Source organism: Physcomitrium patens, chromosome 2 (genome assembly GCF_059467195.1).
Source record: "Physcomitrium patens ecotype Gransden chromosome 2, ASM5946719v1, whole genome shotgun sequence".
Taxonomy (NCBI): domain Eukaryota; kingdom Viridiplantae; phylum Streptophyta; class Bryopsida; order Funariales; family Funariaceae; genus Physcomitrium; species Physcomitrium patens.
Window position 1 is genome coordinate 5,661,068 of NC_143411.1, and position 22,398 is coordinate 5,683,465.

The window sequence follows — 22,398 nt, forward strand, 5'->3', positions numbered from 1 at the left end:
ATTACTCAGAATTTTTTTATTTAACGCTTCATACGACATATCAAATATACGTACTGTGTGTAGTACCGTAAATGAGATAAGCAAAACGGCGACGAGAACAAACGGAAAAGAACGATGCAGCGACGGAGACACGACGGAGGTGGATGAACAGAAGACATCCAGGACGGAGATCATCCAACAATGATCGTTGGTAGGGCTTGCCCTAGTTTTGTGTTTTGTCTCGTACTCCATGTCCATGTCCAGCTCGCGTGAAGCGCAACAGTTTCCAACTGCATTGATGCGATGCTGTTGTGTAACACCAACACCATTCAACGAAGCAGCCTCTCTCGCTCGCTTGCTCCTCGATCGAAAGCCTGTTTGCCCTCGAAGGACTTTTCTTAACTGGAATTCGAGCAAAGGAACGAAGCGTTGCGGTTGTGTAGAGCCTTCACGGAGCGCTAGATTGGACCGCGGAGGCCGAGGTTGATGTGAATCCTGTGATGCGCTGGTCAGTTTAATTCTGTTTTTCTAGGTTTTTTCCGCTGTTTCATGGTGTCGTTACTTTCAGTCGATGTATTTTTGGCATTTTTAGTAGTATATACGAAATTCTGGTCTCGTACATTCAAGAGGAGTTTTAGGATTTGGCCTCAGTTGCAACTTCGTAATTGTTCCGCACGTGAATTGAGCATTATGTGCAAATTGTGAATTGCGTTTTTCATTGAGATGAAGACTTCGTAGTACAACTTTACAGTTGTGTGCGGATTTCTATTGGCGATGTGAAGCTGTCGGGTTGAGTACCGGAACCTCCTTGGTTCTTTATCTGGAATTTTGTACGAGTGTCGAAGTAAATGGGCCTGATTGGAGCAAAATTGACAACTGCAGGCGGCATAGTAGTAGACTTACATTTATCCACATGGTTAGGGGGTACATCGAATATTATATTAGCTTGGGTTTGAATCGATTTCGTTGAATGTAAGTTGGGCAAATATTTTTAGAGTTTGTGGTTTATCTGGTCGGAGAAGGCATGGAATTATGACATTCTTTCACTCAGCATTCTTGATCGTTCACTACATTGCGCTGATTAAAATCCTTTCCATGATTGAAGAGGAGTCCTCGGGTTTGTGCTAGATGGTGGAGGAGGGGGTAAGCACCTTGGGATCTGCGTTAAGGCCAGGATTGTACCTTTATAGTTCCGACACTATCGAGGATGTAAGTTTCGGAGATTTCTCCTTCACCTTTGAGGGTTTTCAGTTTGAATCAGTTGCCATGATCCGTGTTGCACACTTGTGATACTATTTCCACATTCTGATGGTCTGTTGCTTGTAGCCTTCAAGTGACTCCAAAGATGACGCTGAGATGACAAACAAATGGTTAGTGGCTACGTAGTTATGAATGATTGCTCTTCCCATGCAGGGAAATCGGGTTTGAACGACGGGAACAATGGGGAATGGCGCCCCGTGAATTATTCCTTGGGGTGAGGGATCAAGGGAGGAATGGTAACAGGTCGAGGTGGAAAATAGGGCAAAGAACAAGAAAGCAGAGCAAGTGATGTCTATTCATATGAGAAGCCACATATCACTTCTTATAAAGCTGATACTTACATGGCTTTTGCTGGTTTCAATGTGAACAAGACTTGGAGAGCGAAGGTAGAAGGGAGAAGAAAAAGAGGAAGAGGGCGGGAAGAGACTCCTTTAAAGTCCCCTGAATTCAAGTCTGAAACTTCAAATGCGGACCATCGTCCCCACCTGAAAGATTACTCGTCTATGTGAAATGCAAATTAAAAGCTAAGCGTGATGCAGCCTCTTGTGAGGATGCGATATCCCGTTCCTCTCTAAAGATCCCTGTTTCAAAGTCAGTTGGAGTGACGCCAAGGATGGTCTTGGTTATTGTACAAGGGAATGAATTTACTTGGGATGCGAAGTGGCGACCAGTGGCAGAGGAGGTTGGCGCTTGTGATTTTACGGAGGGTTTAAATTAGCGGGCAAGCGTAATACTCGGTTTTATTGTGGATATTTTTTGGGATGGTCAACCCAATCGTAAGTATTTCTCATTTCTCCATCGAATTGTTGCGACATAGCTTATAAATAACATGTATTTAGATTTTCTGTGTGTTTCGTTGTTGTAGGATGATTTCTTAGATGCTACTCTGGAAAAGACGCTGAGATTATTTCTTCCTCTGTGTCTTCTGCTGGCCAATTTGTTGAGTTTTCCTATATGGCGCCCTTAATGGGATCAACTATGTGATTTTATTAGGATCAGACGCGGTTTTTATAAACGTATTCGATGTTTAGTTACGAAGTTTCTGGAAGTGGCCAGGAAGCTTCTGGCTGGAAAGGAGTGAAAAAGAAAAGAAAAGAAAAGAAAATGAGCCATTGCTTGTGTAAATGAACCCAATCTTCCGCATAAACGACCTCCAAAAGAAGGAATGTAATAGGTATGGTGTTCATGGCTTATTATCTCTCAAATTGTTGGCAGGTGAGTACCAATAAGACTGAAATTACTGCTGTCGTTTATTTTTGTGGTTTCTGCATTGTGACTTGAATTCATTTTTATTAATTTTTTTTCAAAGTTGGTATGATCAGCCTTCATAGAAAATTCAATTTCGGAGTTTTTCTCAGTTAAATGGTGTGACAACCAATTAACAACATTCAATTGTTTTAATATATTTGAGGATTTGTATATTAAACGCCTGCACTCATCCTATTTGACCCATTTTATGACCATGTAGTTTTCTTAAGCTCAGAATGTTTAATCATTGAACGCAGATAGCTGTTTTCAGAGATTTTCCTCGTTCCACAATTCTTGAAGGTACATTCTTGACGCAAACAAGTGACTACTTTTTAAGTCCACTCTGTTTCTGAAATTCGTAGTTGTTCTCACAACCATGTGTGTATTCATGAAGAGATGCATAGAATATCCTTAGATAACGGTTATGTGCTGTCCGTTGCAGAGAGTCGGCTGCTACTTTTCTTCATAGTTATTGTATGACACTACGAACAATTGCTTGGTCAACTTAAGGCTGGTAATCTCTACATTCGCATTGCAAAAAGTAGCAGCTGAATCTCCTCTGTTCTGAAACTCAACCGTGTTCATTGAACTGAAGTCATTGTGCTATTTTAAAGATCTTCTACCTTTTGCGCAGAAGATGTAAGGACTTACCGGCAAAGCCATTTCTAAGGTTTCTGGCAGTAGTTTCACTGGACAGATTTGATAGCTACGTCTGGGCACAGTGCCTGGATAAGATTCTGTGGTCTGCGGTTAGCAACTGAACAGTAATTTGGATCCCGCTTCGATCTCACTCTCATCTTTAGTCTCCATCGTAGCTTCGACCTGTCCTATTTTGCAATATTTTGCAAATGTGTTCCTCAGAGGCCCATCTTTTGCTGTCAAAACAATCTAAACATATTGTTCGTCGTTGGTATTGAAGTTTAGTCCCTGCTTGAGCACATGAGATCTTTGTTCTGTGACATTACCTGTACATGAGTTGTAATCATATTAATTGACTAAGAAACAACGACGTGCAGAGTCCTTCAGAACTATGCATGTTGTCGCAAATGAACGTCGTAATTAAGGCAGTTGAATGAAAGATGATCCTAAATGAGAGATTCACTGACCTTCACCTCATTTAAATCGACTCAATTATCTAACACAACCCTTCACAATGACTGCCAGATATCAAATTGATGGGCATGGCCTTACTTTGTTGCGCAAAATTGATGTGCAGGAACATGTGGTGGGTAACAGTTCCTTGATTGCCAAGGTGGGTAGAACTTCTTTACCAACCATTGAGTATGCCAACAATGCCAGGTTGATCAAGTCAGAAGCATTTTTCCTGAACTTTCTGAGGTGGTGAGAAACTTCACACAAAAGTGACTGTGACTGGATGGAAACAACTTTCCTTTCCATGATTAACTCTTGGGCACATTTGAAAGAACATTGGTAACATGACCCAGCTAGTGTAGCGTCTTTTGAATAATTGGTATTGTATGGTGCTGGTTCGATTCCGTTTGAATACTGCAACAAGTGGTAGCTTTTGAAACCACCATAGGAATTTTGAATTTGTTAATATTTTTTTTTTTTGCACCATCATGACAGTCAATAAAAATTATAGTTTGTAAGAAATAATGATGCTGAATTTATAAAAAAATTATTAATAAAAAGAATTATATTTTTAGTAATTTTGGGTAATGCTACCACCAAAGTTTAGTAACTGTGTCAATAAATTATTGTACACATTTTATACACACACATTTTATAAATTGCTCAAATCATATTATAAATATTTTTCAAAAATGAAAATCTTATAAAACTTTAATCATGTTGCTTAAAATAAAGTTAAACATAAAACTTTATGCACATTGAGCATTCTGATATGACACTAATACATCTTATAATCTAATAGGCTTTGGAAATGTTATTATTCCATCAATCATTGTTTATGGTGATATTATAACTCTTGTTGTTTATACCACAGTTTGTTTTGATGAGATAATGGTAATTTTAAAACTTCTATTAATAACATTACTAATTTCTGATTAAGATAAATAAATATGAATTAAATTAAATTGAATTGAAACTTTCAAACATAAAATTGCAATAAATATAAATAAATACCTAATTAAATCTAATTTTATACAAAAATATTATTTTTAATATTACAATAAACCCCCTGTTTTTTATACACAATTATTTAGGATACATCTTGACTATATCACTTAGACACTAATGAAGCTTTTGTTGCCACAAATCTAAAATCCAATAATCTGTAGTCAATATTAAATCTTTGTGTATGAAAAGATATTTTATCAAATAGTGCACGTCCTTACCAAATTTATTTATAAAAACCATTTAATATTTTGATTATTGATATTTTGTAAGATTCAAGTAAGAGTTTTAATTTTAGAACTAAATAAAATAATCTCATCAGTTTTTACTTTGTTTTATTTTTTTTTATAATTTTCTAATTAAAATATTTATTAAAATAATTTTATATGCAAAAAATATCTTCTTATAATCTAAACTTATTAAATTTTCTAAAAATAATATTAACTTTGATATATATATATATATATATATATATATATATATATATGCTCATAAAAAAAATTCTTACAATGCCAATATATTTCAAATATATATATATATATTAAGAGTATTAAGACATATTTAAATTATATCTATTTAAAAAATATTTTGGTTATTCTACTATTCTTAAAAGAATATATATATATATATATATATATATCTTATTGCTAATGCTACCTTAGTTTTTACTACTATCACCACCACATTCCATCTACCACTTGCTACCTACAAACTTTGTCAATGCTATATATATATATATATATATATATATATTCTATTTATAGTATTTTTCTTATCAATCATTGTATTTTTTGCAAGAAAAAATATTAATTATGAAAAAATTTAAATTATTAGAGGTGCTGCATTAAAGGCACAATAGAAATCATCCTTGTTAGGGCCTACAACCAAAGTTGTTTGCTCCTGCCTTAGTAGCCACATGTTCTTGCCTTGCCCAATTACATATAGCCATGTAGCCTTGCCAACCACGTGGCCTTTGTTAATTATCTCTATTAATTAATAAAATTTAATAAGAATTAATAAATTTTCAAAGATTAGAGGTTATTAATTATGCACCATAGAATGGAGTCAATTTCATTTATATTTGATTAGTTATTGAGGATTATTGTTTTTTGGAGGATCAATCAAGGGGATCATTATATATATAATATATTTTTGAAATAAAGAATATACATTTAATATTTTTATTATACATATATATATTGAAAATATTAATTAAAAAATATATATTTACTAAATTTATAATAATATATTTTTAAATATTATTTAATACTATATATATTGATAATTTTTAAATTAGAATAAAGAAACCAAAAAATATGATAAGTTGCTTACACATTGTTGGGAGAGTAGTAAACACTATAGTGGCATGTGGTAGATAGTAAATCATGGTGGGAATAGCAAAAAAACAGTGGTAGCGTCAACATTATCTTATTAATAGAAAGAGAGCATTTAATAATTTTTTTCTTTCTAATACTCTTTAATCACTATTAATATTTAATTATTTGTGAAATAGGAGTTGTATATATATATATATATATAATAATTATTAAAGTTTTAATTTGAAACTTGCAATATAAAAGTGAGAAGAAAATTAATTCATAATAGTATTGCATATTAGTACAATTAAAGAAAAATTAAGATTAAAGTAAAATATGTTTATTTTTCTTATTGAATCACAAATATGTTATGAAATAGTTTCTATTCATGAGATAATCAATGGCAAAAGATGAATAATATTCAGGACCCTTTCCGGAGTAGAAGAAGGGAGGATACCCGGATCAGAGGAGCGGAAGATACCCGAAACCGGGCAGGTGGTGCATCAACAACAACAACATCGCGAGGCAGATAGGTCGTCCATTGCGAGGGGGGGGGGGGGGGGGGGGGGGGTTGCTGGCGCGGCATTGCATCACCAGCCTCATCGGGAGGCGTGGAAATGCGAGTCGCTGTCTCACCCGATCACGTGAATGATCCTGCTTCAGCACTGTCACTCACTTGCCTTGTTCGATTTGCTCTTCATCTTCGTCTCGTCACGAATCCGCATCGAACACGCCTCGTCGTTGCCCATGCTCATCGATCGATTCCTCTAGTTCTTGCCCCCTCTTTATACCGCCCCACCTTCTTCTTCCCATTCCTCCCCGTCTCCTCCTCCTCGCTCAGTTTCTAGGTCCCCTGACGTTTCCTCGTTGCATTGCCCCTGTTGGGTTCCATTTGCAGCAGATCGCAATTGTGTTTTGAGATCAGAGAGGATCGGTGTGTTGTTTCCGTTGCTGAATTTCGCACTATTGTGTCTGGAGATTGAGAGCGCTGTTTTTGTTTACGTAAGTTGTGATCAAGGAAGGTCGCTTGGAGTCGCTTGCTAACCAGCCAGGCCACGAGTTGGGATATTGTGCTGAGTTAGTTGGCATGTCCTCGGTTACATCAGTTGTATGGTTGTATTTGAGGAACTTGAGTTTAGAATCCTGATTTTTCTTACTATAATTGAACGTTGTTTGGGTAAATTGCCGATCGAGGTTTCAATTTTCAGTTTTATTTGATCCACCCCTTTCAAATTTTTGTTTTAAGATCCATGCAGGAATCAGATTTTGAAGAATCAGTTGAATAGGGTACTGTCGCATGTCATGGATTGATTCAAGGGATTGTAGGCTTGAGAGTGACGTGGCATTCTATCCTTTTCCTATTCATTCGGTGATTGTTTTGCTGTATACCGATTTTTGGATGCTTATTGGATCCTGTCAGGTAGCATTCTTCGACGACTGGAGAGAAGGTGGGGCATCACATCAAATTGTTCCTACCTTTGATTGTGTGCTGCAGAAGCAAAGAAGATGGGAGTTGAATTTGAGAGAGAAGATTACCTGTTCCTGAATGAATTGGGTATTTCTCCTGAGAATCTGGGTTGCTACGGAGGTGGTGTGTGGCGAGCAAACGGTCCCACTGTAACGTCTGTCAATCCATCTGACAACAAGGTACAATATCTTGATTATATATATTTCTATATCTTTAGTCCTCTTTCTGTTTTATATTAGTCCATGTATACATCATGTGTACTTGTGGCCGTAAAAATACCTCTGAATAGATTGTTTCAAGTCACGTTCATTGGAATGCGCCTTGAAAAAGCTGGAGTCAGGGTTAAGTCATCTTTGATGGGAAGTGGTGTTTGTTGTGTAGCCAATTGCATCTGTCAGAGAGGCTTCACTTGAAGACTATGAAGACAGTATGAGAGCCTGTGCCGAAGCACGTAGAATGTGGATGCTGGTGATACACCCTGTCCCTGTATTTCATTTCGCTTTTATTAATGATTCAAATGAATTTGTGTCTGTGCTTCAGTGACTGTTCAATAGCTGTGCAGCTTCCTTTATTTTCACTGAATGCATGGCGATCTCAAATCAGGAATCTATAACTCAATCTCTTCATCCGATTGTACTGGTCTCCTTTCACATTACTTGGAGAGGTTTAAATGATAATGACATGATCTTGATGCGCAGACTCCAGCTCCAAAGAGGGGCGAAATAGTTCGTCAGATTGGGGACGGTCTAAGAGATAAACTCCCACTTTTGGGTAAGCTTGTCTCTCTTGAGATGGGCAAGATTTTGGCTGAAGGCATCGGAGAAGTACAGGTATGTGCGGCTAAAGGTGCATGTCATAACAAACAAAGATGTTTTAATTAAGAGTTTTACCTCACTTATTAGGTCTGGAATCCCACCCAGGTTTAATGCTCCTACTTATTCCATTGCTCTGCAGGAGTTTATAGATATGTGTGACTATGCAGTTGGATTGAGTCGGCAGCTCAGCGGTTCCATTATACCTTCTGAACGTGAGCATCCTGGCGTACCTCAATTTTGCATGTATACTGCGTAAAGAACTATCGGTCAATTTGATTTTCCGCAGTTTCTGTTTGCAAGATAGGACCAGCGTCAAAAGAACTTGAATTTTATTAACACCTAGAATTATAAAGTTTCTCATATCAGTATGTGTCTCATTGTTGGCAGGTCCAAATCACGCCATGATGGAGGTACATTCTCATCCACGTTTTAAAAAAAGTGTTTAGTTATCATTTTTTGTGAATCTTTGCCTTTCTGTGCAAGCGTGTCACAAGTATCAAGTAAAGAAGTAATTAGAGTGTCACATTTCGCCAGCTTCGGGACCGATACGGATGTTCACTGCTGTCTTCAGAAACAGTGTGGTGATCTTTGCTTACAATGGGTAGAGGATTACCCTATTAGATTTAATATTTAAGAAATACCCAGTCAAAGTTTAGCACCAAATTCCATTACTTCGAAAGTTTAATCAGAGAATTAAAACCATTTATGCTGGGACTCATACAGGTGTGGAATCCATTGGGTATAGTTGGAGTAATCACTGCATTCAATTTTCCTTGCGCCGTACTCGGTAGTGCCTCTCTTATGCCCTTGCATTGTTGCCTAAATGTAAAACTATTCGTGACATGCAGTACCAAAGTGTCGTCTTTGAAATAATTACTCTTACCGTATTGATTTTTGGTCTTTGGCTGCAGGATGGAATGCATGTATCGCTCTTGTGTGTGGCAACTGCGTTGTATGGTGAGACCTCTTTAAATAAGAAACCGTAACTTTTGATTTGGTCATAATTTCACGCCTTAACATATCAAGCACTAGTCTTGTGGTACTGAGTGTTTGACGAACTTAAGTGGAAATCGTTGGTGTTATACCAAAGTTTTAGCAATGTGTATAGCCGTATCAGTCTCCTGTAAAGAACCTATGAACTGGCATCCCAACCCCTGTTCCAGTGAGACCGAGGATTGACACTGCAACGCGCGGTGACGATGTAGGATACTAATCTGATCATTCATCATTAGAGAATGTGACATTTTGTACGTTTTCTGTTTCGTTTTCTCAAGGGAAGTGACAATGGGTAAATACTTGCCGTGTTGGGTAGGAAGGGAGCACCAACAACGCCACTGGTGACCTTGGCTACGACTAAAGTTATTGCTGAGGTTTTGGAGCGAAATAAACTACCTGGTGGCATTTTCACCTGTGTATGTGGGGGTGCTGAAATTGGTAGTGCCATCGCATATGACACTCGTATCCCACTTGTGTCATTCACTGGTAGCACCAAGGTAATTTCTGCTCGTTTTCTCAATTTTGATATGATTCTTTCGTTTTAAAAACAGTGTTACCGAAAACGCAAAACGCCCTGAGAACAACGAAAACAGAGAGCCGAAGAGAGTCCATCTCAAAAGCTAGACAAACGTGAGAAAATGGAGGGTGTATAGGTGAAAGTAGGCAACCTAGAATTCTGAGGCATTGAAGAGAAAGCATCCAAAGAAGCATAAGCAAATTTGAGATATTTTTCAAAACATTCGAGAATGGTCAAGAACGTCAGAAAACGTTGAAGATTTTCCTTTCTGCTTGCAGTATCCTCTTAACCTTCGTGTGCGAATTACTATTTGGAAGCTTGCACAATATCATAGAGTTTCAGGCCATGCCTAGGACACTTAGTGCAGCTGCTGCAATCTGGCATAATCTTCATATTATCAATGAAGCTTGTCATTGAAGTTCACCTGGTATAATCATATATCCGTAGCTTGTCTATTGCTAAGATCAACCGAGATAATTTTTTCATGTGCTTGTAAACCAGGTGGGATTGTTGGTGCAAAGTATTGTGCATGCAAGGCATGGCAAAACCTTGCTGGAGCTTAGTGGGAACAATGCAATAATTGTGATGGACGATGCAGTCTTGCCACTGGCTGTACGTGCTGTTTTGTTTGCAGCTGTTGGTACTGCCGGTCAACGTTGTACCACCTGCCGGCGCCTGGTAAACATACGTCACGAATTTCCTCTGGTCTTGCAGAGTAGTATACCATTTGTTTCTCTATTAGTAGTTTTCTGTGAGCATCCCAGGTCATGTCCACATTACTTGGAGATTTGGAGTCAGGAAGACAAACTTGGTCGTGCAGTCATGTTATATTTGATGTGCAAAATAGCAGCAGTAGTTCTCAGTGTTATAACGGTTTTATGCGGAGAGTCCTTATGGCCATTATTTGCGGCGTTGATGATTATTTACACCTTCGTTGGTTCAGATTGTGCACGAGAAAGTCTATGATGACATGCTGGCGGGTCTGCTGAAGGCATACAAGCAAGTTAAAACTGGAAATGCAGTAGATGAAACCACATTGTGTGGACCCCTTCATTCCAAGCACTCTAAGGCATGCTTCGAAGAGGGTATTAAGAAAATCAAGGCTCAGGCAATGATTCTGTACCTTCATGTCACTAACGTGCTTATTCAGCTGAGTGTGCTTAGAAATTAGCCTTGAGCATTGATTGTATTTAGCACCATTGTATCAGAACCGAAGCGTAGGGTACCCCAATAAATAATCATAATCACAAAAGGTAGCTTAGTAGTCCGTGCTTATGTTTTGATAGTAATGCAAGGGTTAAGTGCGTCTGATTTCATTTATTGCCTCATACCTCAGCATAAAACTTTTGAATTTTGGACTGGATACGCTTTTCAGGGCGGCAAAATTTTGACTGGTGGCTCTGTGATTGATCGTGATGGCAACTTTGTCGAACCGACTGTAGTCGAGATATCACATGATGCAGAAATTGTGAGGGAAGAATTGTTTGGTCCCGTCCTGTATGTCTTCAAAATCAAGGTATGCCGTTTGGATTACCTACTACTATGATGTAGGTTAGTTCTTTCTTCTTATATTTTGTCCACGGCCTGCCTTAGATTGTATTAGTTTACCTTCATTCTATGCTGCATCGTCCTCTACTATATACTTAATCAAACGCTGGTGCCAGTTTGACAAAATATGAGTGGGTTCTGTCTTCAGTCGTTGGAGGAGGCCATTGAGCTGAACAACTCAGTGCCACAGGGCCTCAGCAGCTCTATTTTCACTCGCAACCCAGAAACAATTTTCACTTGGATTGGGTTAGTCTCTCGAACTCTTCTACTCTCAAACCCAATTTTAACGCATTCATTATAGACATAGTAGCCAGTCTGCAGGTTCTGGACTCAGAAAAAGCCTCTAGGTGTTGAGGTTCTGTTAACCGGTTCAGCAAAATGACCCTGAGTTAAGTCCCTTCGGTGAATGTTGCTCATCTTGGGTAATATAGCAATGTTTCTACTCAGATAAGCCAGAATTTGTTGTTGTCAGGCGGGAGTGTGATATAGCCGGGTTCAAACCCTCTTTCTTGATCACAGAATGTCTAAGAAGGATGTAATAACTTGCTCAGTACAATTTTTAATTTTAATCTTTTCTGTAATTACTACGTCAAAACCTGTATTTTGTGGTAGAATCTTTTCATGGTGGATAGGTACCATAAATTCTTCGGAGAATAGTCAGGCTTTATTATAAATGTGGTTATTAGTGACAATGTACGAGGAAGCTACTTCATGCACCTCATTTACTTCATTTCGAATTTTTACATTTTAGTGACAAGCAAGATGTTTCTCTCGTTTGCAGACCTACAGGCAGTGATTGTGGTATTGTCAATGTGAACATACCAACCAATGGAGCGGAGATTGGGGGAGCATTCGGTGGAGAGAAGGCAACAGGGGGCGGAAGGGAAGCGGGTAGTGATTCATGGAAGCAATACATGCACCGTGCAACCTGGTACTCATACGACTCAGAGCTTTATTTATCTGATGAATATTTATGCAGAGCATACACAATAGATGTTTTTTTTTGCGGTCAATACCGTCTTGCCTCGCTATGGTCCTGATCTTTTCAAGTTTATTTCTCGAATCATGTCTGCGTTGCCAACCTTCACGATGGACAACCACAATTATGCTTGTCCTTGATGTGTTTGGTTCTATCTGACATGAAAGCTTATAGATCGAAGCTCTGTGCAATAGGAAATTAGTATAGATTATCTCCTTGATGTGCTGATCCACTAATATACATCCGTTGCTATACTGCAGTACTATCAATTACGGCAACGATCTACCGTTGGCACAGGGTATAAATTTCGGGGGTTAATTGTTGGATGATGACCTCTTCTTGACAGCTAGTCTCTCATGCGCCACACTAGTGGAACAAGTTTAGTGACTGTTGCGTTTGAAACACTTTGTTAACTGTATAGAATTGTCTCCTTGAAGAATCGAGGATTTCGTGACTCAATTTTTGAAGTGCCACATTGTATTAAATTGCGGACTCCTCACTTTATTAGTTCATACCTGTTGGTATAACAAGCGGGAATCTATTACGACACTTCTTAAAGTGACTTTAAATGTTGATTAAACAGAAACTCACAACGATGCAATCTGGACCTTGTTATATAACGCACAAATTCTTGTATGAGATATTTTGGGCTTAATTCGCTGTAATTCAACATTTTTTTAGGTTGGCAAGGTTGTTTAGCCGAGGTCATCCTCTGATTGCATTTGCGTATGCGTTCGATAACTCCTACCGGCCTTCTCAACCCTCTGTGCTAACTGACACTTTTGTTGGGGGCTTTTCCCATTTAAAAGCTTTTTTGCCTCTTGGTTGACTGTCTACATTGCGACGTCAAGACTTTCTAAGATCCATCACACTTGCATCCTCATTCTCTGGCGAAGTTTTTACTAACTTCTACCAAGTTTAGCATGTTTCAATGTGACTTCAAAACCTGACAATGAGAGAACCGTGCTGGTTATTTGTAAAGCTACGTGCTCTGAAACTTTAAAACAAAATAACACAAATCGAACACCGACAGACGGAGAAATAATCAGCGATACGGCCTGGCACTGGGGTGTTGACACCCAGATATTCAGCACAAGTTCACATCCGGTTCCACACACAATTCACGTTCAGCAGAACCTTCCTCAGTTGATGAAAAGTGAAAGGCCCAACAAGGCGTGGAGCGGTAGATCGACATGACAGGCATTTCAAAGTTTCATGCGGTTTCATTACTCTGATTTCGACTCAAAGTGGCTCCAGCGGCCGTGAGAGGCCTACAAGGTCTGATGTTAAGTGCACAACAAGATTTGTGAGTTAATATTCTCTGGTAGTGAACAGTCGTAAAGGCTGCATCATATCAGAAAGCAAAGATGCCTAATAACCCAGAGGTCCTTCTTCATGCACACATCTGTCCATTACCTGCTTGTGTACTGCGTAAGGTCTTCACTTTTCAGCAACAACCGAAGACACCCAGTTGCTTTTTTGTTTCATAAGAACAGCACCATTGACACCTTCCAGATTCTCAACACTTTCTACCTACAAATCTGCACAACATCTCCTCCTCCATACTTGTGAACTATTTCCTCTTACCATTGGCAGATGTTGGAGTTTGTGTGTGAAGAGATCATAGTCTTAAATGATTGTGTGTGTGCTGAAAACATTCAAATTCTATTAGAATTTAGGATTGAGCTTTAAATTGGGATTGCTAGTTAAGCTACCAATGTGACATTGTCATTAACTTAATGGAAAATTAATTTAGTCTATTTTTATGTTAACTAAATTTAAATTAAATTGCTAGAATATTTTGCAAAGGTTTGAATACATGAATTAAATTAAATTTTTATAAATTGTTGATCAAAATAAACTTTATAGAATAGTTAATATGGTTTTTTAATTCCATTAATATATTTTGAGTTATGATTAAAATGGAATTTTTTAATCTGCTATAAGAAAAATGATACTAGCAGTAAATAAGAAACTTTGATTTAATTATTAATAATCCAAAATCTTAGAAAAAAAAACTAAATAAAAAAAATAAAATAGAGTGGAGATTTTCACATCTATAGAGATATCTTGAGTAATTCTAATAGAATAATAAGAATATAGTTTAATGGGAAAAAATCATTACAATAGATAGAAATAATTATAGAAACAATATCGTTTTTATATAATATTAACATATATTTCATAAAATATTTTTATTCTATATATATAATTTTTTATAGTATGTACATGCAATACAATATTTTATAAATTTCTACAACATAATTAGATGTCTCATGTATTTTTTTATGTATTTTTATAAATTTTTAATTAGAAAATATTAGTTTATATCTAATATCTATTTATATAAAAATAAAAAAGACTAGTATATTATATGTAAGTAGGAATTCTATACTTAAGTTGCATAAGTGCCATTCAATTTTGTAAAGACAACTAATTGATGTTTCTATCATTTTGAACTACAAATATTAATTAGAAAAAAATTTAAAAAATTAAAATACATAAATTTTAATATAGAAATTCTAGAATATTAAAATTTTATTTTAAATCAATTTGATATGCTAAATAATTTTTCTATAAAATTTTAAAATTGCATATAAGAAAATCTATACATTCTCAATATTATTTTGTTGCATCTGACTAAATACTATGTCTTCTTTGAAAAGAATTAATGATACTTTATTAATTAAATTATAAAAAAATAAATATAATTATTTCATAGAAATATTATAAGATTCCTATAAATTTATAATATAATAAATAGAAATTCTAAAAAATTATATATTAAATAAATTAAATTTACCAATTAATTAATAACTATCAGATATAAAATAAATAATGATTATTATTATTATATGAATTTTAAAAATTATTTTTTTAATTGTATGCAATAAAAAAAATCTGATCTTCTCTAAGTACTTTAGGCCAATAATATTAAAAAAATTAGTCTCAATTAATAGCACTATGGCCAAACTCTACCTTAATCAAATTTATGGACTTTGAACAATGCCTTTATCATACAAAGGAGTGGATTGTAATTAGTTCACACTGTCAAAATTTACATTTAAGCAACTGGATTTAGCTTTGCAACCAGATTTATTAGATTTAGGATTTACAATAAATAATTTGGATTTTGTATTTTGGATTTAAGCTGAAATCAACGATTTAGGTTTTTTAGGATTACAAGGGCCTTTCTATGGTTTTTTATCTTAGTTTTATGGAGTTTCGTGGTCACCTATCTCTACCCCCCTCTTCTCCTTACTTTTGATGTTTTTTATTCCAAATTTTTTTATTTAGAACTTAAGCATGTGTATGTATATGTGTATGTGTTATTTTTTATTTTATTTTTTGAAGATATTAGGATTTTAAAATGATACAATATCTCTTTTTATACTAAGATTATAAAAAATCTAAATTTAAACATATTTATATTGTAAAAACAAAATATCTTAATGTGAATGGTTTTTGTTGCATTGGACAATGTAGATTTGAAGTCCTAAACTTGCAAAAAATACAGATTTTTTTAGATAGACCATTCATAAATCCAAAAAATTCAAATTTTTTTTATGAGATACCTAAACAATTTACAAGTAAAGTTTTCCTAATCAAATTGGCAACAACCAAGCTTTGTGAATTTTACAAAATTAATGAAAGAAAAAACTATATGCATTATTGGATGACAAAGAGGCTACACTCCTAAAACAAACTAAGGCTATCTTTACAAACATGCATTATACTTTCTTGTTCAATAGCAATGTGGGCTTTGTGCAATACATTCTTCACAAAAAAGAATGTATTGCAATAAGTTGGCACTTCTATAATTTATATAAAATCAATCAAATTTAAAGTTTAGAATTTATAGTTGTAACTAAATTTATATGGTTTAGAATTTAGGTTTTAGATTTAGAATTTAGGATTAGATTTGGAATTTAGAATTTAGGATTATAATAGTATTATATAGAATTTTTACTTCTTTTTTTGGAATTTTGAAGTTACTTATCATCTTATTTGTTGTGCTTTTAGATCTAATAGCATTATTTAGGATTTAAATATGTTTTTATTTTTAAAAACATAAGAAAATAAAAATGATATGATATCTCTTTTCATACTAAGATTATGATAAATCTAATTTTAAAATTAAAATATGTCTTAATTTAAAATTAAATTAAGATAAATTTATAATATTGAAATAAAATATAATCTAATTTTAAATTAAGACAAATTTATACTATGGAAATAAAATAGCTTATTGTGAGTGATAAATGTTGCATTGAAAAACCTAGATTCATAATCCAAAAGTAGCAATAAACTTCTAATTTATAAAAGACATTCCATCTACAACTACCAAACTTAAGATAATCATATGAAACATATAAACAATTCACAAAAAAAATTACCTTCATCAAACTAATAACAAGCTCTATGAATTATACTAAACTACTACAAGCAAAAAAAAAATATCTTTCTAAGTGGCAAAGAAGTTACACATCTAATACAAATCAAGGCATTTATTACAAGCACAAACTATAGTTGTTTGCTCAATACTAATATGGGTTCTTTGTTTTGACTTCTTAATATAAAGAAGTCAATTAAAATAGATTCTTATTACTATAATTATATCAAAGAAGCTAATTTTAGAATTCAAGATTTAAGATTGCAACCAAGTTTATTAAGTTTAGATTTTAGAATTTAGATTTAAGATTTAGGATTTTAGAGTATTTAGTGAAATAAGACCAATCTATGTAACAAGATATAGATAAGATAATTCTATAGATAGTTAGAACCATGGAAGTTTCTAGAATTAGAATTAGATTAATGAATTCAGTAGGATCTAGTATAGAATATCCAAAAAAGAATTTAAGGCGGTTATCTAGGTTTGGCCTATTATGGAATAGGACTTACCAAGGTCTTTTGGGACATCTGGTCAGGTATGGCTTTAGATCCTTTCTCTTAATAAAATTTGGTTTTATATCTTTCTATTCAATTCTACTCTTTTTCTATTTCTATTTTCTCAGTTTTGTCTTCCATGTCTTATTTTATTTAATTCCATTCAATTTTGTCATAATTTATTTTGTCCTATTTTGTGATGAGGCTTTATATTGCTGTAGAATAGAAGGATATTAAGTTTTTAAGATAGTTTGATCCTATTTCATTGATATCAGAGTAAGTATTAGATTGTTTATTTTTGGTAGGGTGTCAATAGTCATCATCTAGCCCAAGATTAGTTGTTGTGGTCACACTGGATATTATGTTGAGGCTACGACTTACTACTCTTAAAAAGTCAATTGAGAGGTGAAAAGACATTATAATAGTAGAGTCTAACAAAGAAATTATAGTATGGAAGATATTGTAGAGCAATCTCAGATGAAGACTTAAATATAATACCTCTTAGGTCAGATAGCTACTTTGTAAGGACAAATAAAAGCCTCAAAGATAAGAGAGTCGATATTTGCTAGGTTGAAATTGAGTAAGCCTAATACATATTTTGGGACTTTAAGACAAGAAGATGTATATCAATGGCTCTTCAACATGCGACAATACCTCCAACTATCTGGAGCAGATACCACTGAAGGAATTATATATGCAGCCAACTATTTGAGAGATACAATAGCCATTTGGTAGCGAGAGTGAGTTCAAAGCTATGAAGCTTAAGGTAGATTTTGTGATTGGGAGGAGTTTGATATTAAGTTTAAGAATCAATTTTGGTCCATCTATGTAGAAAAGATAGCATACGATCAGTTGGTAAATCTTACACAAGCTAGGTCAGTGCAAGATTATGTCTCCCTATTCAAGTTTATAAATCTCTAAATTGATAATATTTTGGAGGCAAAGATGATGGATTGATTCTTACAAGGTTTGAAACGTGAGATCTAATAAGAAATAGAGCTAAAAGATTTATAATCATTTGAAGAGGCCATTCGGATTGCAAAGATAGTTGATAGTATAGATTTTAGAAATTGTGGAGCATGACCTATAATACAAAGTCTTATGCCGCTATCTAATACTATGGCACAACAACCAATGCCAATGGAGATTGATGCCTACAAAGATCATTGACACCATAAAGATGAAAAATGTTTGTATAAAAGAGATTGTATTTCTATTGTCAAGAGTTAGGCCATCAAATTGGAGGTTGTCCAAAATGTCAAAATTCAAGCACCAGCAAGATAAGACAGATTTACAGTCTCAAAATTTACTAAGTCGATAATAAATGAGAGTAGGAAAATGAGGCTCCTCAATAAAGGCACTGAGGGCTAATACTCATGATAGCTACTATCTCTCAAAGACAAATGGCATGGCCTCAGACAACTATAAAAAGAGTCGACTGGTACATTTAATGGAACTAACAAGAGGGCAACCATGTCAAGTACTTATACATTGTGGCTCTACAAAAAATTACATCTTAACTGAAATTTTCAATCGGATTGAAATTAAAACTAAGGCAATCAAGGAAGGAAGTATATATCTTACAAATGATTGAGAGAACGTATTGAATGAGATGTGTAAAAAAAAAACCTAAGATTGATAGATGCCTATATCTGAAGAGAAAAATTTAAGGTGACAAAGCTAAAATATGATGTTATCTTTGGTATGCTATGGCTAAAAATAAAAAACAAACAAATTGATTGGATATCAAGGATAATCTCTTTTAAAGATGGAAGATGCAAAGTGACTCTTTGCACCTCCACATCAAGTGAAGAGAAAATACAACCTACAACTAAAGACTTATTTGTAGAGATGATTTTTATGAAGAAGCAAATAGAGTATGAACAATCGATATATATAGTGGTTCAAAATCTTATGTCAATGGTAGAAAAGACAATTGAAGGAGTAGAACAAATAAATAAACTCATACAAAAGTATCAAGATGTCTTTCCAACTGACCTACCTACTAGCGTACCTCCTGATCAAGATGCCTCCTTTCAAATAGAACTATTGCTTAAAGCCAAAGCAACAAGCTGATCAATTTATTTCCTAATACCAAAAGAACTTGAAGAGCTATGGAAGACATTGGATGAACTCTTAGAGAAAGGCTTCATTTGAGAAAGCACATTACCATTGAAAGCATCTATACTCATTGCACCTAAAAAAGATAGTAGACTTTATCTTTACATCAACTATCAAGGCTTTAATAAGCAGACTATTAAAAATGCATATCCACTTCTACGTGTGAATAATCTTATTGATCAATTTTGAGATATGATTATTTTTAGTAAATTGGATCTTTGGAGTGGCTATTGGCAAACATCTAATGTAAGAGAGAATAGAAAAAAGATGACATTTTGTACATACTAAGGATATTTCGAATGGCAGGTTTTATCCTTTGGCCTTACTAATGCTCCAACTTCTTTTATAGGTCAAATGAACAGATTGTTTTGAGGCCTTTTAGATAAGTATGTAGTCATTTTTATTGATGATATTCTTGTATATAATAAAATCCTTGAAGAGCATGAACAACACCTACAAAAAGTATTACGCCAATTATAAGATAATCACTTCTATTCCAAGCAATCAAAATGTAAACTTTGGAAGTCAAAAGTCACCTTCTTGAGGCATAAGGTATCCTCCAAAGGTGTGCATATGGAGTAAGATAAGATGAAAGCAATGAAAGATTGGTCAACCATTAGGGATGCTTCTGTAGTTTGCTCATTTTTAGGCCTTGTTGAATACTATCGCCATATTGTTTGGCGATTTGCTCATATTTTTGCTTCATTGACAAACCTATTAGAGAAGGATGCTCCATTTGAATGGAAAATAGAACAAAAAAATGCCTTTGATAAGTTAAAGGAGGTACTTATATCTGCTCTAATATTCCAATCATATTATCTTAATCTTTCTTGTATGCTTAACATTGATGCTTCGAACTTTGCTATTAGAACAGTCCTTTAATAAAATTTTGATAGGGACCTTCAACATGTGGAATATGAATCATGTAAGCTTAAAAGTACTGTCACAAATATGTACATTTACTTCAATAATTACTTATATAATTAGGTAGAAGTAAGCAAATATAGATTTATTTCATAAAGTCTTTTAGTAAAGCTTCATAGAAGCTTCATAGATGCGATTTTGAATTTAGATGTATTTGTAGGTTAGAAACTTGGCCAACAAGTTAATCACATGTTGGTAGCTTGTGGAACAAGTTAACCATGTGGTACATACATAGATAACTTGCCTTGTAAGTTAATACATGTGGCTAACAAAGTCAACTTGTTTTGGAGGTCCTATAGAACATTACTGCATAGCTCCTAGTTAAGAGTATATATGGAGGCAAGAGTGAAGCCTTCTTCACTCTTATCAATGCCATTCTAGTCCTTAGTCTTGTTTCAAGACTTCTAGTCTTCTTGTTTTTGGCAATAGCCATTCTAGTTAATATTACATTAACTTTTGAGTGACTTTTTAGTTCTCCTTAGTGACACAAGAATATATTGAGGATTTTATTTTTTTAAGATTCATATCCTTAAAGATTTGACAAGAGTATTAACATACTATTTTTATCTTATTTTAGAAGTGAGTGGATTATTCCACTTCTATTGTTGTATTTTGAAGGTTGTGGACTACTTATATTTTAAACAAAAAAAAACTTATTTTCTAACATTGATCTTTCTTTTAAGAGAATATATTACCCCTCTTTGTGGAAATATTTATTAGAGGTTGTGAATTACCTTCCTCTAATTTAATTTTTTTGGATTTGTTTGAGTTGCCTATAGAAGAAAAGATTATGGACGCTACACCTAGGAGAAGTTAGAATAGATTTATAACTATTATAGATCTTTATGAGCTTGTCAATACTTTTACAATGGAAATCTCATGTATTTCTAATATGAATCATGGATGTACTATGCCTACACTATGGAAGAAGTTCATAGTCTATGTGTCATGGACATACTCATGTAAGCTAGTAATTATATATATAAATAGATAGAAGTAAATAAAAGAAGATAAAAGTAAGTTAATTCTATAGTATTTGGTATAGAAGCTTTCTAGAAGCTTCAAAGATACTATTTTGACTTTATAGATGTCTTTAATTGACTTTTTAGATAAGAAACATGGTCAACAAGTTAGCCACGTGCCACCCATGTTGTTAACTTGAAGATCAAGCTAACAATGTGACCCACACGTAGAAAAACTTGCCTTGTAAGTCAACGCATGTGTCCTACAAAGTCAACACATATTGGAGGTCCTATAGAACGTCGCCACATAGTCCCTCGTTAGATAGTATATATAGAGACAAGAATGAAGCCTTCTTTACTCTTGTCAACTCCTTTCTTGCTTCTAGTCTAGTTTCAAGGATCTCTAGTTTTCTTGGCTTTTAGCAATAGCCTTTTCAATTTCTTTTTTAATATATATATCAAGTTATTTCTATTTTGTCATCTTTCTATGAGAGAAGTCTCACTTGTTTATTTATCTTTATCATGTTCTTGTCCTTGGGAGATTGACAAGAGTACACATATAATATTAGAGATTTGTCTAATCTTGATTAAGAGTGGACTACCTCTTTTTCTTGATAAGATACAAGTATATTCGAAGTTGCAGATTACTCTCTTCTAAACTAATATTGTCCTTAGTATTTTCTTTGTTCTCAAGTCTTCTCTTCTATTTATCTTGAGCAATATTAGACATCTTCTCTTTTCTAAGTGTTATCATGGCAGAACTTGTTGAAATGAAGAGTGCAATGGCACAAATGCAGAGCAATTAAGGGAGTTAATGCTTGCGATGCATCAACTCAATTTACCACCACAAAGAACAATAAGATTGGCAGGAAGTGAAGATATAAAAATGGTTGGAACTGCTTCAACATCTACACCAAACCATGTCCTTTCTCCTATGGTGGAATACCCTTCAAATGTTAGAGAACCAAGAATTGTCCTACCCGAGAAGTTTGATGGTACCAGATCCAAGTTTCGAGGATTTATCAATCAAGTACAACTTATGATTGAACTTCAACTCCAAAGCTATCCAACTCCACGATCGCAAGTTAGATTCATTGGTAAGCTTCTTTCAAGTTCAACATTATCATGGTTTTCATCTTTTCTTGAACGACGAGATCCAATATTAGATAATCTAGAAGCTTTTTTGGCGGAGTTTTGATCCATGTATGGAGAACATGATGCAATTCGTGTTGCAACCAATATGATCTATATTTTATGACAAGGTAATGGATCAATAACATT

The 22,398-nt window shown here is 34.5% G+C and overlaps 1 protein-coding gene and 1 long non-coding RNA gene across 7 annotated transcripts; both read left to right on the plus strand.

The window, feature by feature from the left end:
* The first annotated feature begins 210 nt into the window (after nucleotides 1-210).
* Nucleotides 211-4,157, plus strand: LOC112273616 (uncharacterized). Of its 5 annotated transcripts, none has more exons than XR_016498375.1 (7): nucleotides 211-487; nucleotides 1,108-1,188; nucleotides 1,393-2,015; nucleotides 2,233-2,413; nucleotides 2,745-2,787; nucleotides 2,930-3,001; nucleotides 3,704-4,157. It is a non-coding gene; the product is annotated as an uncharacterized LOC112273616 (long non-coding RNA). The 5 variants fall into 5 exon arrangements; XR_016498376.1 differs by lacking the exon at nucleotides 3,704-4,157 and adding an exon at nucleotides 3,122-3,405; XR_002967092.3 differs by lacking the exon at nucleotides 2,930-3,001 and having other exon boundaries at nucleotides 1,085-1,188.
* Nucleotides 4,158-6,724: 2,567 nt separating this feature from the next.
* Nucleotides 6,725-12,772, plus strand: LOC112278756 (aldehyde dehydrogenase family 7 member B4). 2 transcript variants are annotated; one of them, XM_024512475.3, is made up of 15 exons: nucleotides 6,725-6,902; nucleotides 7,321-7,547; nucleotides 7,750-7,836; nucleotides 8,067-8,198; nucleotides 8,323-8,395; nucleotides 8,571-8,593; nucleotides 8,907-8,970; nucleotides 9,095-9,140; nucleotides 9,496-9,676; nucleotides 10,198-10,374; nucleotides 10,640-10,804; nucleotides 11,072-11,212; nucleotides 11,393-11,490; nucleotides 12,026-12,175; nucleotides 12,484-12,772. In XM_024512475.3, the coding sequence occupies exons 2-15, from the start codon at nucleotides 7,407-7,409 to the stop codon at nucleotides 12,539-12,541; spliced, it is 1,536 nt and encodes a 511-aa protein (XP_024368243.1). In that variant the 5' UTR covers nucleotides 6,725-6,902; nucleotides 7,321-7,406; the 3' UTR covers nucleotides 12,542-12,772. The 2 variants fall into 2 exon arrangements, with proteins under 2 accessions (XP_024368243.1, XP_024368245.1); XM_024512477.3 differs by having other exon boundaries at nucleotides 6,725-6,834.
* Nucleotides 12,773-22,398: the final 9,626 nt, after the last annotated feature.

Bases quoted from the DNA above. Each gene is read 5' to 3' on its own strand.
- LOC112278756 (XM_024512475.3), top strand. From the start codon at position 7,407: ATGGGAGTTGAATTTGAGAGAGAAGATTACCTGTTCCTGAATGAATTG. The intron at 7,837-8,066 runs GTGATACACCCT...CTTGATGCGCAG, and splicing joins CACGTAGAATGTGGATGCTG to ACTCCAGCTCCAAAGAGGGG. The intron at 11,491-12,025 runs GTTAGTCTCTCG...TCTCGTTTGCAG, and splicing joins ACAATTTTCACTTGGATTGG to ACCTACAGGCAGTGATTGTG.